Raw genomic sequence first — 17,278 nt, 5'->3', positions numbered from 1 at the left:
AAGAGGAACTAAAAAGCCTCTTGATGAAAGTGAAAGAGGACAGTGAAAAAGTTGGCTTAAAGCTCAACATTCAGAAAAATAAGATCATGGCATCTGGTCCCATCACTTCATGGCAAATCGATGGGGAAACAGTGTCAGACTTTATTTTTTGGGGCTCCAAAATCACTGCAGATGGTGATTGCAGCCATGAAATTAAAAGACGCTTATTCCTTGGAAGGAAAGTTATGACCAACCTAGATAGCATATTCAAAAGCAGAGACATTACCTTGCCAACAAAGGTCTGTCTAGTCAAGGCTATGGTTTTTCCAGTAGTCATGTTTTTGGATGTGAGAGTTGGACTGTGAAGAAAGCTGAGCACTGAAGAATTGATGCTTTTGAACTGTGGTGTTGGAGAAGACTCTTGAGAGTCCCTTGGACTGCAAGGAGATCCAACCAGTCCATTGTAAAGGAGATCAGCCCTGGGTGTTCTTTGGAAGGAATGATGCTAAAGCTGAAACTCCAGTACTTTGGCCACCTCATGCGAAGAGTTGACTCATTGGAAAAGACTCTGATGCTGGGAGGGATTGGGGGCAGGAGGAAAAGGGGACAACAGCAGATGAGATGGCTGGATGGCATCACCGACTTGATAGATGTTGAGTTTGAGTGAATTCCAGGAGTTGGTGATGGACAGGGAGGTCTGGCATGTTGCGATTCATGGGGTCGCAAAGAGTCCGACCTGACTGAGAGACTGAACTGAACTGAATGGCCTAAGGTTACTTGGGGAAGTCTCTGGTCATTTGTATCCACTGTGTACCTAGGACCCATGTACAGGAGTTGAAATGTCTCTGTGGTTATTTTGTAGCATATCTGTGAACTCTCCTGGATGTGTCTGGGATGGAGTTTAGAGATCAGATTGCATCCCTTTCAGCCAGGCCTCCCCTCCAGTTACTCATGTCTAACTTCCTACCTATCATGTTGAATAAAAGTAGCCTTGTGTGAGCATTTAAGTAAAATTAATATCAAGATTAATATCTGTGGTGACAGAAGATAAAAAAATGTTTATTATGGGTTGGCGTTGTAGTTACATGGTTGCACATATTATAAAAATTCATTGAGTTGCACATCTGATTTGTGGATTTTGCTAATAAAAAGACATTTTAAAAAAGTAAATAAAATTAATAGTACTCTGAGGCTTACGGTGTGATAAACACAAGGCCTCACTCTTCCCTTTTGTTATCAATATCTATTCCCCAGAGGCAACCACTTTAACTCCTTCCGTTTACTTTTTTATTAACCTCCACATTTAAAAATAACATAACACTACCATTTCTTGAATTTTTCAGGTACAGATATATTATCTATTGACTATGAAAAATAAACTTTTAACCCTTTTAAATCACTACTAGAATTAGCCACACCAGGGTTTAGAACATATTTTAAACTTCCTGAGTCACTAGGTCCAACAGCAATGAAAGACCCACCAGAACACAAAAAAATGTTAAGACTCTGGTCACTCATACTTTCCTTGTTTGTATAAGCAGATGACATGTTTCTAATAAGACTCCAAACATTTTCCACACCTAGGGCCTCAAGGTGTTCCTGCATTTTCCATAGTTGTTCTACATTTTAGTTTCAGAAGCATCACTTCATATAGTGTACGGAATAGCATATTCTCAAATATTTTGGTCTCATGACTCCTTTTATATTCTTAAAAACTAGTGAGGACTCCAAAGAGTTTGTTTACATGGGTCATATAAAACAAGATTTTGCTGTGTTGGAAATTAAAGCTGAGGAATTAAAGTTTTTCTTTAAAGTAACAGTAAGGTACCCATTACATGTTAGGTAACATATTTTATGTTACTTTAATATTTTATGAAGTTTATCTGTATTTTCCAAAAAAGTAAAAGGGGTGGAATCATTTGACATTTCTGCAAATCTCTTTAATGTCTGACTTAATAGAAGATGGCTTGATTCTATCTGCTATTTCACTCAGTATCACACTTTTGCTCATACTGACCCTTCTGGTAGAAGTACATTTCCTACTACTCTGCACTTAACTAAACTCTGTCCATTCTTCAAGGTCTGGCTCAGATTTTACTTTAATCAGAAAGCCTTCTCTAGGAATCCAAAAATGAGGTGTGTAAAACAGCGAAAATGAGAGAAGGTACGGAATAGAAGAACATTACTTATTTCAAGTTCATGTTGGAAAGATGACCTACTTCCTTTCCCTCTCAAGAACCCACTTAAATGACGGAGTTCTTGGATCCCTCAGACAGTTCTCCGCTTCCTCCACCCGGGGTCCTAAGCTCCTTCCCAGGCCACCCTCAGTGCTTCTGGATCCGGGAAAGACCGGCCCCTTTCCTCGAGCTCTCACGCGTCCTGGCCACTTCCGGTAGCTAAAGGTTCCAGAGCTCCCGGGGCCGGCTTCTGCGGCCAGGTAAACGGCACTGTGAGCTGGGCCCAGTGCCAGGGGCTGGAAACAGCCGGGAGACGAGGGCTGGCGGGTGAGTGCCCAAGTGAGGGCGACGCGGATGATGTTCTCCGTTGGGTGGGACCGTCCGGGCTGGAATTGGGTTAGGTGTTTAAGGAGCAGTTCAGAATTAGGGTAATTGTTAGCATTACGGGAAAACACATACACAACAGCAACAGTTGCTGCAGTGAATTCATGAAGATAAAATACCACTCAACTAGTTTAAGCAGCTTTGAGGGGAAGAAATGCTGAACATGATGCATTTTGATGAACAAAAAGACTTAACAATAGTTAAGAATACTTAAGTATTATTGGCCTAGCCTAATACTAACAGTATTTACTATGTGCAGGTACTGTTCTAAACCCAAGACATTTGGTCCCTTGTGTAATTCCTACTTTTTGAGGTAGACAGCATGTTACCACTGTTTTACAGATGGGGGATATGAGGCACAGAAAATGGATATGCCAAGGTCATATAATTAGAAACAGGAAAAGCAAAGATTCATACCCAGGCAGTCTTCTCTTAACCTCTGCTCTACTGCCTTTCACTGATAACCTGATTTTACCAGTTTAGGAAATGTGCAATCCAGAAGAAAGTTTGTACTGAGACATGTTATTATAGCAGTGTTCTGAATCAGGTTTGTTGACAGTTTCTGTCTAGACAAAGAGCTTAACAAAGGGTGCCTTCCACAGAGAGTTTTAAGGAGAAAAGTATACAGATTTTCATTTCACAAATTAATTAGGCCCCTACACAATTTCAGAGTCCTTTTTCCTGTTCCATTTCTCTCTAGATTCTTCTCTGTTCTTATTTTGTTTCTACTAAGTTAAATCATTTGAAATTGCTGATATTTGACTGTACAAAAATGGAATTTCAAATGTTTAACCCAGTATTTAAACATCTTCTTGTGTGAGAATTTAGGGGGTGTATACCATTCTTTTCTTTTAGCAAATTGTTCTGGCTTTATCTCCAAAATATACCTTGAATCTGTTTATTTCTCTTCATGTCCACTTTGGTCAGTGCCACTGCCTTCTCTCATCTGGGTTACTGCAGTAGGCTCTTGACTGGTTTTCTTACTTCTTCTCTTTCCTCACTCTTGGTTCCCTAAAGGGCCAGAAGGGTTTTTTAAAAAGATAAATCAGATCATGTCTTTCCCTTCCAGTGGTGCCCCATGCTTAGAATACATATCCCCTGCTCACCTCTTTAGCCTAACTTTATACATTTCTTATAAGCTAGTGCTTTAGACCCAGTGACTTTCTTTCATTTCCTGTAAACACATCAGATTCATTCCTACCATACAGGCTGTATTAGTTATTCACTTTTCCTGGCATGGTCTTCTGCAGAACTTCCCAAGGCTGGACATTTATATTTCAGTTAAAATGTCAGCTGTCCGGAAAAGCCTTTTCTGATTACTTGTAGTAGTCAGTCACTCTGTTTCAGTTCATTGTTATATATTCCACATACCATTAATGCTCTTTGATATGTCTTGTCTCCCTTTACTGTAATGTAGGCTTATATAAGTAGGGATCTTATCTTGCTATAGCCCCAATACCTAGAAGAGAGGGTTGGAACACAGCATGCACTAAGCAAATACTTATTAGATTAACGAATAAAAAGAAATAGGTATAGTCTTTGGCACAGCAGAACTTAGCTGTACAGAATTGAGGTGGTTTGGAATACAGTAGTGAATTGGACCTGCCCTGAGAATGAGATCTTGATCAGTGTTTTCCAATAAATAGGAATGTAATGTGATCCACCTATGTAATTTTAAGTTTTCTAGTAGCCACATTAAAAATGTTAAAAGACAGATGAAATTAATTTTATTATATTTTATTTAAACCAGTATGTCCAAAATATTATTTTAAAATCTAAACTTATAAATGAAAGTTAATACCTTTTTTCATTCTAAGTCTTTGAAAGCCAGTGTTTACACTTATTACACATCTCAATTGTTATTAAATTTTCATTGGAACTACTTGATCTATATTGAGATGGCATAAAATTCAGTGGAAAAAATAGATTCCTATACACAAATTACTCTAAACATACTTAAAGGTTTTCCAATATCTGAATTGAGTATCAGTTTTTAAATTTAAATTAAAGTGAAAAAAAATTTAGTTCCTCAGTTGCATAGCCATCTTTCAAGTGCTAAATAGCCACATGTACGTAGTGGCTAATGTATTGGACAGCACAGATAGTTAAAGGATAAAATGTCTGTTCATTGTTGGATCAAAAGGGGCAAAGGAGAGGGTAGTATCAGAAGTATGGTAGAGGGAAGAAGGTCTAGAAAAATGCAATTGTAAGCTCTTTATACAGGTCATATTTGAGGAGATTCCTCTGATGCTCAAAACTAAGTGAGGTATGGCTTCCTAAAGTAGACTACTTTAGCATGTGTGCTGCATAGATTTTAGGTATTCTGGGAATCATTTTGTGGGGTAGAAAAATGGTCTAGCAGTGCTGGTCATATATATTTCTAAATTGAATCTTATATGATGTGGGACAGTCATGGAAATCAGATTATTTTCCTACACAGCAGTGATTCTTCAACTAGGCTGGTGGGGTAGGGGAAAGGTTTTGCCTTTCAGGGAATATTTGCATCTCTTAAGTTTTTGCTTGTCACAAGTTGGGGCTGCTGGTGGCCTCTAGGGGTAGAGGCCAGGCAAACTGCTAAACATCCCATAGTGCAGAGACAAATTCACAAGGAATCGTCTGGGTGAAAATGTCAGTAAAACCAAGGTTGAGAAACTGTGCTCTAGAGGATTTGAGTAAGAAAGACTGAGAGATCTATTCTTTTAGAACCTTAATCTCTCTTGCGATATTACTAAGAGGAGAACAGGTTGTTTTGAAGCATTTCAAAGTTTCTAGTAGGTTTTCACTGTTGATGGACTTTTTGGTTAGACTATAAATAATTTCATGCTCAGGATGAGACTGTGGACTCAATAAAGATAACATAAATAACATGTGCATGTATGACTCAATGACCTTGGGATAAGCTATCTGTTCACCTTTGCATGACTTGTGACATGTGCCCCACAGTTTCAAATATAATTGATGTCAATATTAGAATTGTCACCCTTTTCTCTTCCCCATCACCATCTCTTATCTTTGTTCCTTTCCTTATACCTTTATTCCTTTTTTATCATTCTCTTTTCATTCCATCCCTTTCTGTTCTATCTTGTTTCCTCTCTCTTCACCAATGCCTGTGCATACCTCTGACATCTCCTCCTCCCCAACCGTCAACCATTTCTTCCCTTCATAGCTATTGCTTCCCCATTCAGAATCACCAGTTTAACCACCACCCCCACCTGTGTCTGAAAGAACTGTCCCCATATTCCCTTTAGGTGCCTCTTAACTGTCACTGTCTGTTCTACTAGTTCATGAAAACTACAAGTTCTTGCCTCCCTCCAAAAATGATGGGAGAAGTGATACATGTTTCACAACAATTTGAGAAACTGCCTTCCATGTTTAGGGTTCTTTTAGAAGAGGTGCCATCATTCCACGATGGCTTTCTGCTAGAACCCAGTGATTCTGGATTACAGTGTCTAACATATAACATCTTCATTTCCAGAAACTGTGGCTGTGATTGGACTCAGAGCTCTTCTTTCCAAATGGTCGTCTCTCATCAATTTTTTGTGGGTTTCTACAGACTTACTAGGGCACTGACTAATCCTTCATGGTACTAACAACTTAGATCTCCTTTAATACCATGCCTCCTTTGCCTTATGGCAGCAGTTATCTCAGGTCCCACTGGACTTTCTTTTATTGCCACTATCACTCCAGGCTGTCTCTGCCCTGAAATCTTTCTGTACCTCCCTGACTCTTATCCTTGCCCTCTGGTCAAGATCAGATGTAGACACTGTGGTAACAATCTGGAATCAGCATCAGACTGAAAAAGGGTAGCATGGTCTCAATGCTCCAAACTACTTTTCATGTTAAGACTTTGAGGGTGTACAACTCTAAGACAAATTTAGAAATAAAAGGAAATTTTACTCAGGTAGATTCTTTGATGCCAGAGCAATTTTTAATGATGATTGAAGCTTTGCCTACATTTAGGATACTCAAGGTCTCCAAGGTAGATTTCTCTGATAACTAATTTGGCCTGAGTGGCTAAAGAACTTTTGTTACTTACACCATATTAGTAGAGTTTATTTGCTGTATGAATTCTTTGATGTCTAATAAGGGCTGAACTTACACGGAAGGGCCTCCCACACTCATCACATTCATAGGGTTTTTCACCTGTGTGGATTCTCTGATGCTGAATGAGACCTGTGCGCCCACTGAAATCTTTCCCACATTCTTTACATTTATAGGGTTTCACCCCACTGTGTACTCTATGATGTCCAATGAGATGTGAGCGTTGAATGAAAGATTTTCCACATTCATCACATTTATAGGGCTTTTCTCCAGTGTGTGTTCTCCTGTGTTTACTAAGGTCTGAGCTATGACTGAAACTTTTTCCACAGTCATCACATTTATAGCATCTTCTTTTCCTCTGTTGCCACTTGAAAATGCCCTCACTTTCAAAAGCATCTTTGGATTCAGGATACTGAAGAATATCTTTGTTAAGTCTGTCATTTATCTTCCCAAAGAATTCCATGTCTTTGGATTTATCTTCCTTCTGGGACAACTCTTCAGTGTTAGTCTTGGTTTCATCACCTGTAACAAATGTACAGTATACAAATAGGTCCTATTCTAGGTTTGAGAAGCAAGAAACCCATGGAATAAAGAACATGTAAATATTAAAAATGTTATAAAAATGAAAAATCACATACAATGCACAAATTAGATAAATGGCACCATCAAAACATATATGGGCAATATAGGGAAGAAATTTACAAAGAGGCCACTAAGAATGACATCAGAATTATTATTTGGGAATAAACTAGGAGGAAAAGAAAAAGCAAAAATGTGGACAAGGCAATCACATGCAAACGCAGAGTGGTAAATGGGAACTCCAGATACACCAATGATAATTAAGAAGGATAAACAGATTAGAAAACAAAGAAGGTGAGGGAGGTACTTTGGGAGAAATTTAAGGAGTCTGAAACATAGGTAGTAAGTGGGAGTAAAACCAAGTAAAAGTGATTGGAGAGGGTAATGGGATGAGGGATTTGAGAGGAATGTACTGAGTAGGAACCACCGAGGGAGCAAAGTGTGCATAAATAATAGCTAAAAGCGGAGAGAAAACATGGTCAGGATAAATAGAGGGAGGAAGATAAGCAGGAAGTGACAGTAGATGGTCTGGCATATGTTCTGGGTTGAATCCTTTCTTCTGAAACTGATGTCCTCGCTATCATCTCGTCTTGTCTAAATCCTAGCTTGGTGGTTCTCAAACTTTATTGTGCATCAGAATCATCTGGATGGCTTAACAAAACAGATCGCTGGGCTCCCTACCACCAGGGCTTCTGATCTGATAAGGCTGGAGTGCAGCCCAGGAATTTGCAGTTCTTGGTATGATAGATACTGCTGGTCTAGAGACCACACTTTGAGAGCCACTGACCTACCTATTATTCAAGGTCCATCTCAAATGCTGTCTCCTCCAGGAAGTCTTCCCTAACCTCCTAAATTGGATGTGCTCTTTTCCCTCTTCCCAATCCCATATCCTCAATCCCAAGCTTAGCATGGAACTTGACACACAGCAAGTAGTCAATAAATTTTATAAGTAAGTAGGTGTTTTAATGATTTGGAGGGGGTAATCCTATGTGGTCTAATGTTGGATGTCATCTGTTTGGTTATGCTGAAACCTCCATCTCAACAGGTCTAGGAATCCCAACTGTGCAACAATCATTTAATCACATGGTTTACAGTGGTCCACTCGGCATGACGGGAGAAACAGCAAGAACTACCAGAACATTTCAATGCCTGGGCTGGGTATGGAAAACACTGGCTCTGGACTGAGTGAACTCCACTTTTCACTGTCATCACAATATCCTCTTGCTACCAAATCTTCCTCAAATTTTACCTTCTTCTTTACAATACATATTTTTAATCAGGCAATAGATTTTTTTTTTTAAGTTTGATTATTTGCTCTAAAATAATATTGTTTTGGAATCTAAATACCATTTTATCTCTGGCTAGAATAAAAGGACTGGATTAGAGCCAGAAGGTCAAGATTTCAGTCCTGGCTCTACTGAAAACTCTTTAAATGTTGGCAGATCATAACCATTTGGTTCCATATCATCTCTGTACCCTCCTCCTTACCTATTGTTTGATTAGATGAGGAAATGTATGATAAAGCATGTGGAAAATTATAATGTGTGGCAGAAGTATTGCTAAGTTAGTAGGTTAATGATCATTAAACAAATCATGGAAATTAGAGATACCACCATACCATTAAGAAAGTGTTTTCAAACATCAACACCTTGGCTCAGTTGCTGCTTTTACATACTGGAGGCACTGACAGTTGGTTTTTGGTGGCTTACTGATGAAGATGAGTTTTTTTTTTTTTTTTTTTAAAGAACACAAAGAGTTTGCACCTGTGGTCAGTTACTACCTTCAGAGGAATCTACCAGTCTTTAGGATGAATCTCTCTCCCATGACTTCAAGAAAAGTCTGGAGAAAATCCCTCACCAAGACTTCAAAAGAATTACAAAAAAATATATAGGGTTAGCAATTCAAATTATAACCCTCTCCATTATATCTGCAATTAAACAATGTAAAGAAAATTGTATGGAAACTGTCAAATGTGAACTTTACTCATCTCAGGGACCTGCAGTTTACTTGGCCAACTGGAATTTCAGGGCTCTGTTGATGTATCTTTTCTAATTGCCAGCTAATCCCAGGCTAATATGATATAAGGTGATCCTGTTTCAGAGACAAGATTAGGACTATTTCATTTTTGCATCTTCTGCCAGGGCTATTCTTCCAATTTTATTTTGGTACATCCATGAATTGCCTTATCACTCCAGATGAGCCCAGTCCTGCTGGTCACTGGGATGAGGATATGTCCATAAAAATCATCTGATTACCATATGTACAACTTGGTTGACAGTATAGAGGGAAAGGACAAGGTTAAATGCTGAGTGAAGTGAAACAGGAACAAAGTTAGGGAGACTATCACTTCTACCAGAGAGTCAGTGTTGTGGGTTAATAGCATATCCAAAAAGTTTCCTTTGAAATACCTGACAATGTGTTAGAAAGAACTGCAAGACACTCAGTTCTCCAAGTTCTCTCATATATGAAGATAATTCTGTATTAAATGACCTCACTTATAATTCCAAGTTATGTTTACAGAGCTGAGTTTCATTATCCTAGCCAACAGATAATATTCATAATCTTGCTGATATGGATAGAATGAAAATTTTAAAACAAGATCCTGCATAAAAAGGTCTATTTAATAATAAATTTATTTTAAAAGACACTGGCTTTATTGGGTTATTACTATGATGGTTTTAAAATATTGTTCTGGACTAGTAGGCAGGAGCCCCAGCTCTCCCTGTGACTCCTATGGAAACTTGGAAAAGTCATAGCCACTGTGGGTATATCTGTTCAACTGTAAAATGAGGATTTGGACCAGATATTATATTATTTTAATAAAGTTGAGAGGCATTTCTTCAAATGTATTTCCTGTGATTTCTACAGGGTTTGTGTGTGTGTGTGTGTGATAGTTGTTTTGTTCTTCCCTTGTCTGTTTTTTGGTGGGGAGCCTGGTTGGGGGGTATATAGATTAAAAAAGTTGCCAGGGTGGTACTTTAGAAAAAAGTCATATTCACACTGTTCAATGCAGACAAAATGGACTTCCCTAAGAATCCACAGGCCTCACAGGATAGCTAGATTTTATGAGGCATCTTTCAGCTGATTAGAATTAGAAAATACAATTCATATTTTAACTGCATAGTATTCTCTTGAAATGGAATATTTTGGTAGCAGCACATACGTAAACCTCTACAATTTTAGGTATAGTAAGTGTGTATTTTTCTGGACTTAACACTAATGAGAAGCAGAGTGAAACTGTCCAGAAGTATTTGTATAAAAACATAAGGAAAGACCATCTAGAATTTAAAGTTTTGCACAGACAAGCCATTAATCATCATAATAATAACCTGTGTTATACACAATAGAATTTAGCATGTTGACATGTTAATTATTATTGTGTACTATTTTATAAGTGCATGTCCTGTCATCTCCCAAAGGTGAGGAGAGAAACTTATTATATGGCTTCTTACAGAACATAAGTGAAGATTCCATAAAGTTAAGCTTACTAAAGCTTATTAAAATGGTCTGAATCTTTCAGCTTCTACCTCCTGAAACCCCTGCCCATAAGACTCATTAAAAAATAGCACCTAAGTCTAATGATAAGGTCAAGGGAGGAAGGGAGATAAAATCTTCCACAATGAAGTGAAGGACAAGCAGAAAAACTTAAAAAGGAGAAGAAGAAAATGAAGAAGCTCATCTCTAAGGAACCAGCTCTTCCTTCATATATACAAACGCCTGTACATTACCATTCCTTTGGGCCTCCCCAGATTTCTGCTCCTGACAGGTCTTCTTGGGATGAAGCTGGATAGTCAATGACTCATGTGGCCTTCTCAAGGGGGCCAACTTGTCCAAAAGTGTGTCCTGTCTTTCTGAATTGCCTGGAACCTGGGAAAAATGAAGTATGTTTGGTGTGTAAAGTAGATTTTGTGAAAGAACAGAAAGAACTTCAGAGCTAGATCAGAAGAAATGTGCCAGGAACCAGGGCCACAGAAAAGAGGACAAATTGTCATTTAACTGCAAATGGCAATAATGACTAAAAACGAGACAGAGGCTAATCTACACTTCAGGACACTGGAGAGTAAAATTCAGTGTCTCTAACAGTGATCTGCAGAGGCCCAGAATCATAGTCTTGGGACTTGAGATACCTTAAATATCATTGAACTCAACTTCCACCAAATGGGGGCATTCCTTCTAAAACTAGGAGAAGGAAATGGCAACCCACTCCAGTACTCTTGCCTGGAAAATCCCATGGATGGAGGAGCCTGGTTGGCTACAGTCCATGGGGTCGCGAAGAGTCGGACACGACTGAGTGACTTCACTTTCACTTTTCACTCTCATGCATTGGAGAAGGAAATGGCAAACCCACTCCAGTGTTCTTGCCTGGAGAATCCCAGGGAGAGAGGAGCCTGGTGGGCTGCTGTCTATGGGGTTGCACAGGATCGGACACGACTGAAGCAACTTAGCAGCAGCAGCAGCTTCTATAACTGTGTGGTCCAGGATGATAGCCACTAGTCAAATGTGGTTACTGAGCACCTGAAATATAGCTAATACAAATTGAGATATATAAAATACATACAAATTTTGAAAACTGAAAAAAAAGAATGTAAAATACCTCATGTTTAATATTGATTGCATGATTACATATTTTTGGTAAATATATTTCACAAATGTGGGTACTAAAAATTTAAATTACATATATGCTCATATTTAATTACCATATATTAAATGTATATTTAATTATAGGTATTAAATGTGAATGGGTCACAGACAGTGCTGTTCTGCAATATCCTTGTTATCTACTTGAACCCCTCCTCAAAGGGGAGTTTTTTATTACAAGGTAGCCTATTTTATGTATGTGTTGTGCTTAGTCGCTCAGTCATGTTCCACTGTTTGCTACCCCGTGGACTGTAGCCCACCAGGCATCTCTGTCCATGGGGATTCTCCAGGCAAGAATACTGGAGTGGGTTGCCATGCCATCCTCCAGAGAATCTTCCCAACTCAGGGACTGAACCCAGGTCTCTCCTGCATTGCAGGCAGATTCTTTACCATCTGAGCCACCAGGGAAGCATTTTGTGTATAGGTAACCATGAATATTAGAAAATTCTTTGTTTTCCTCTGACACCTATTTGCCTTCCTATAGCTTCTCACTGATCCTAGCCTTCCAAACTGACAGAATTGGCCTAGTGTCTCTTTTTACTCAGTCACACTTTAGTTATTTGACACGGGTAGTGCCAGTCCCTAAGCCTTGTTCTTCCCTAGGGTAACATATTAAAATATTTTCAGGTATTCTTGCATATGCCTTTTGCCTCCGCTGGGTGCATATACCCTGAAAACTCATAGGCAAATGATTACCGCCTTCCCACCTGCTTTCGAGGTTCATCAAGCTCTCTCTCCAGATCCTCCAGCACAATCACCGCCTCCTCTCCAGTCTCTGGATGGTGTGCCTGCACCCATGCTTGCAGGTCCCTGGGGAGAATGCTCAGGAATTGTTCAAGCACCAGCAGGTCTAAAATCTGCTCTTTTGTGTGGCATTCTGGCCTCAGCCACTGGCGGCAAAGGTCCCAGAGCTGGATAAGAGCTTCACGGGGTCCAGGTGCATCCCGATAGCAGAGCTTCCTGAAGTGCTGCCTGAAGAGTTCCCTTCTGTGAGGACTGGACTTTTGTGAGATGGAGTCCTGTCCCCTGTAATGGTCTTCTGCTTTAACTATTAGAAGTCTTTTTTGTTCTTCAAGTTCCAGAAATGTGGTCATTCTGGGCTGTTTTTCAGGAGATTAATCCTCTATCTGGGACTGAGTCAAGGGGAATCTCTCAGAATCTTGTCTCAGAGAAAAACCTATTGCCATAGAGAAATGACAATAACTGCTGTGAACACAAACACTAATAAAAGGAAGCTACCAGAACTGAGTAAACAATCTGTTGCTCAGTCATGTCCGACTCTTTTCAATCCCATGGACTGTAGCCCACCAGGCTCTTCTGTCCATGAGATTCTCCGGGCAAGAATACTGGAGTGGGTTGCCATTCCCTTCTCCAGGGGATCTTCCCTACCAAAGGATTGAACCTGGATCTCCTGCATTGCAGGCAAATTCTTTACCGTCTGAGCCACCAGAGAAGCCCAAACAGTCTGATATGAGGCTGTAAATAAGAACACTGAAGCAGGAGCATGAATTTGAATCTGGGCTGTTGTGTAATTTAAAGCAAGTTACTAGATCCTCATCTGTAAAAATTCTCAGGTTTCTCATAGGGTTGATGTGTAAATAAGTAGGCAAAGCCCTTGGCCTGGCAGCAAGCATTGAGTAAACGCTGAGTATTTGTTAAGAAGCTTTTTCATTCCACAACCTGAGGTGGACCGGTCCGTAGGATTCAGTGGTTGTGGGGGTACATGCTCCAATTTAGGAAGAGGGTTATAAGAGTACCCTCGCAGAGCAGCTCACAATCAGTGTTCCCCTTTAGCTCCGTCCTCCGGGCATGTAAGCCCTAGTCCTCCCTCGTAGCTGTTTGAAGAGGCAGCCTGGAAGGGGGAGGTGTGGGGAGGGGGTTGCTGCCTACAACTGTGCCCTGTCCCCTCCTCAGGAGCCGGGAGAGACTCACCTCACGCCTGGAGAACAGCTAGCGTTCTTTGGGGCGGCACGAACAAAGACTGACTGACCAATCGACGCTCCGCTGCTTTCAGCCAGGCACTTCCGGGCCGCTCTAGGAAGCCTCGCCTCGGTGGAGCTAGTCAGTTTTAGCTCGCGGAGGACCCCACTTGTGAACATTTGATTTATGGGACTTCAGCGCTGGCTGAAGTTTTCTTCGCTTTAAAAAAAAAAAAAAATTCCCTCTCAAATTTTTTGACTCAATTATTAAACAATATGAATATGTAATGCATTCACAGGGGTTCAATATTTATAAAGAATTATGACCTATAGTGGAAACGAATCTGAAAAATGTGTGTGTGTGTATATATATATATATGTAAATAACTGAATCACTGCTATACACCTAAAATTAATACATTGTAAATTACACACACACACACACACACACACACACAGTAGCAGTTCTGCAACTTTTTTTCCTTCTACTAATTGATTCTGGATTTTGTACATAAAAGACTTCTTTCATTTTGCTCTTTTTTCTTTTAAAGAAAAATAATCACATAGGGTTCAACTATGCCATAATTTATTAATAATGACCCTGTTGGTGGTTATGTAGGTTGTTTTCTTTTTCAATAAATTACTCTGCACATAACTTCTTGTGTATAAGGGTATATCCATAGTATATATTTCTAGAGCTAAGAATTTACTAGAGCACAGAGTTGGAGCATTTGTATTTTTGTTACTGCCAAATTACTAATCTTGGAACCCACTTGTGATGTTAACCTATACTTGTCAACATAATGTTACAAAATATTTTGATCTTTACTAATATGATGGGTAAGAAAGCTTAGGTGTTTTTTTTTCCTTCTTCTCTTTCTTTCACAAATATTGCTTATTCACCTACCACACCAGGCAATGTTCTGCAAGCTGGAACTTTAGTTTAAAGCAGAACAATGCCTTTGACTTCATGGAATTTATAATTTGGGGGGTTGGGGGGGCGGCAGAAAGGATGGGGAGTGAGGCAGGCAATAAACAAGAAAAATATATTGTTAGGTGGTAGATGTTAGTACTCAGGAGAAAATAAAGAAAATATGGAGTTTGGGATGAGAATGAAGTAGTAATGCAATTCTAATAGGGTGGTCACCAAGGACCTCACCAGTACACTGACTTCTGAGCAAAGACTCAGGAAGATGAGTAAATGAGCCATCAGAGGCAAAGGTGTTTCTGGGAGAGGGTTAGAAAATGCAAAGGCTGAGAGTGAACTGTGTTTGAAATAATCTAAGAACAGGAAGGAGATTTCTGTGTCTGGAGCTGAAGGAACAAAAGGGTGTTGGGAGTAAAGAGAGAGAAATGTGATTGTCGGTGAGTCTAAGGATATTACTTTGTACTCCAAAAGGAGAAGCCATTCAGAATTTCTGAGCAGAGGAGTAGCATGATCAGACTTAGGCATTAAAAAGATTTCTCTGCCTGCTGTCTTAAAGATGAACTTGTAAGTGTGAAACTACTGCTACCTTGGAGTGGGGAAGTGTGGCATAAAGACCCTAAAGACATAACTGAAAAGTCACGAAGAGAAAGATAAATAGAACTGGTGATGTAAAAATTTAGAATTTTTGAATGGGGGAAAAAAACCCCCTAAAATATAAGCTCAGTGTGTGTGTGTACACACACACACATATATATATAAAATATAATATGCCACACATCTCAAAAGACACAGGGCTGATTTTCCTAATAAGCAAAGATCCCTGAAAAAGAAAAGAAAACAAGCCAATAGAAAAATTGGCAAAGGACATAAGTCAGCATTTTTATAACAGTTTTTGATCGACAACAATGACTGTTAAAACGTATTCAAAATTGATAAAGAATTTACATTAAAACAATGAGATTTCTAAAATCCTGAAGATTATGAAAGACAAAGATTGATAATATTCAATATTGAGAAGTATGTGGAAATAGAGGCACTGTCAGTTGTATATTTTTGGAAGGCAAGAGCTGTTAAAATTAGTATGTCCATACCTCTTGATCCAGCAACTTAGCTTTGAATTATCCATATAAAATAGTTTTACAAATGTTTGAACATGTACACAAACATTTTTTATATTGGAAAACCCAAACATCTAACATTTGGGAATTTTAATTTCTACATGCTCAATCATTTTTAAAAGTAAAAACTACAAGATGCTAAAGGCATATGAGTAAACAAACAGTATATGATCTGATCATTTTTGTAAAATAATCATCTTAAATGTGTTCTCAATGATTATCACTTGGGATAAACTTACAGAGAACCAGCACTTTTTTTTTATACACTATATTTAATTTTTTTATAAAAGCCTAATACTAGTGTAAACAGAAAAAGATAATTTTTTAAAACCTTATTTTTCACAACTTACAAATAATTTTCCTGTTTGCAATATCTCTTTTCTCTGAAACTCTTTGTCTGATAAGTTATTCTGTAAAAGAACGTTAACTCCTTTAAGATGAAAATCAGATCCAACTTCCCTGTGCTTCTGAAGGGTAAATATAAGTAATCAAGTAAACCTAGGTGGAACATTTAGAAAGGGTGTAAAATGAATTATCAGGTAAGCTTTATAAAATTTAGACAAAGGATAACCCTTGCTCTGCATAATATGTCTCGCATAGCCAATTGAGCAAGTAGAAAACCTAGAAAATGCTTAAGTATTTTTGTTTCCCCTTCAGTGCATGACAGACTATTAGCATGTCTCTCCTTCCTTATTTAATGTTTGTTCTATCAAATTCTTTTACCAGGTTTTCAAACACAAACCTCACCTCAGGCCATGAACTTCCTGAGTAGGTCTGAGTATTCTTCAGATACCCCTGGCTTCAGTCACTCGTCAGCTTCAGAGAATCAACTCACCAGTCCTTTGGAGCACTGGCTGTGGTTGAGTGGTTGAACACCAAAATGAGGCTTCCATCCATTGTCACCGATATCCTGTTAAAATCCTGTCTCTGCTGTTGGCTTAGGTATGTCCTTCCTCTATTGGGATAAAGCCTCTCTGACCTCTTTACCAAGACATAAGCAGACAGTTTCTGTATGACAAGGAGAGCCTTCCCTCTTCCCCCTCTAGTTTATCTCCCAGAAAGACTAACAAACAAAACAAAGCAAAATAAAAACCCAGAGAAAACAATAGTTGACAACTAAAAAAAATCAGTACTTGGTAGATATATACACTCACTTGCTTTCATTGTTTAAACAGAAACAAAATGAACTAAGAATTCAACTCAAGAAATCAGAAAAAGAATGAGGAAGAAACCCCGAAGGAAAAGGTTAGAGAAGAAATCAAAATAAAAGGAGAAGTAAATCAATTAGAAAATAGAAAAAAGTCATGTTAATAAATAAATCTAAGAATGAAATCATTGTAAACAAGCCCATAAAAACAACAAACCCATGGTAAATCCAACTGAGAGAAAAATTATCAATGTTTCCTCATCAGATAATATCAGTATCTCCTCATCAAATAATAGCAGGTGAGGAAATAAGTATGCTACTGAAATTTTTAAAAATCTTAATGAAAAACCATTAGTTCCAAAATTCAT

At 38.7% G+C, this 17,278-nt stretch overlaps 1 protein-coding gene across 3 annotated transcripts; it reads right to left on the bottom strand.

Annotated features, from left to right (window-relative positions):
• Positions 1-369: 369 nt before the first annotated feature.
• On the bottom strand, positions 370-17,236 carry LOC106701340 (zinc finger and SCAN domain-containing protein 16). 3 transcript variants are annotated; one of them, XR_011462252.1, is made up of 6 exons: positions 16,511-17,236; positions 13,731-13,937; positions 12,506-12,975; positions 10,889-11,027; positions 3,428-3,551; positions 372-2,542 (listed from the first exon to the last, which is right to left on the bottom strand). XR_011462252.1 is itself a non-coding variant. In XM_070361112.1 (5 exons), exons 3-5 carry the CDS (start codon positions 12,890-12,892, stop codon positions 3,538-3,540), a joined length of 540 nt encoding a protein of 179 aa, XP_070217213.1. In that variant the 5' UTR covers positions 12,893-12,975; positions 13,731-13,937; positions 16,511-17,236; the 3' UTR covers positions 370-3,537. The 3 variants fall into 3 exon arrangements, 2 of the variants coding, with proteins under 2 accessions (XP_070217213.1, XP_014337077.2); XM_070361112.1 differs by having other exon boundaries at positions 370-3,551; XM_014481591.2 differs by lacking the exons at positions 372-2,542; positions 3,428-3,551 and adding an exon at positions 3,558-7,103.
• Positions 17,237-17,278: the final 42 nt, after the last annotated feature.

This window comes from Bos mutus, chromosome 23 (assembly GCF_027580195.1).
Source record: "Bos mutus isolate GX-2022 chromosome 23, NWIPB_WYAK_1.1, whole genome shotgun sequence".
Lineage (NCBI taxonomy): Eukaryota > Metazoa > Chordata > Mammalia > Artiodactyla > Bovidae > Bos > Bos mutus.
This window is presented reverse-complemented; position numbering and strand designations above follow the sequence as displayed.

Bases quoted from the DNA above. Each gene is read 5' to 3' on its own strand.
- LOC106701340 (XM_014481591.2), bottom strand. From the start codon at position 12,892: ATGACCACATTTCTGGAACTTGAAGAACAAAAAAGACTTCTAATAGTT. The intron at 11,028-12,505 runs GTGGGAAGGCGG...CATTTTTCCCAG, and splicing joins TTGATGAACCTCGAAAGCAG to GTTCCAGGCAATTCAGAAAG. The intron at 7,104-10,888 runs GTAATGTACAGG...CATTTGTTACAG, and splicing joins TGGGGAGGCCCAAAGGAATG to GTGATGAAACCAAGACTAAC.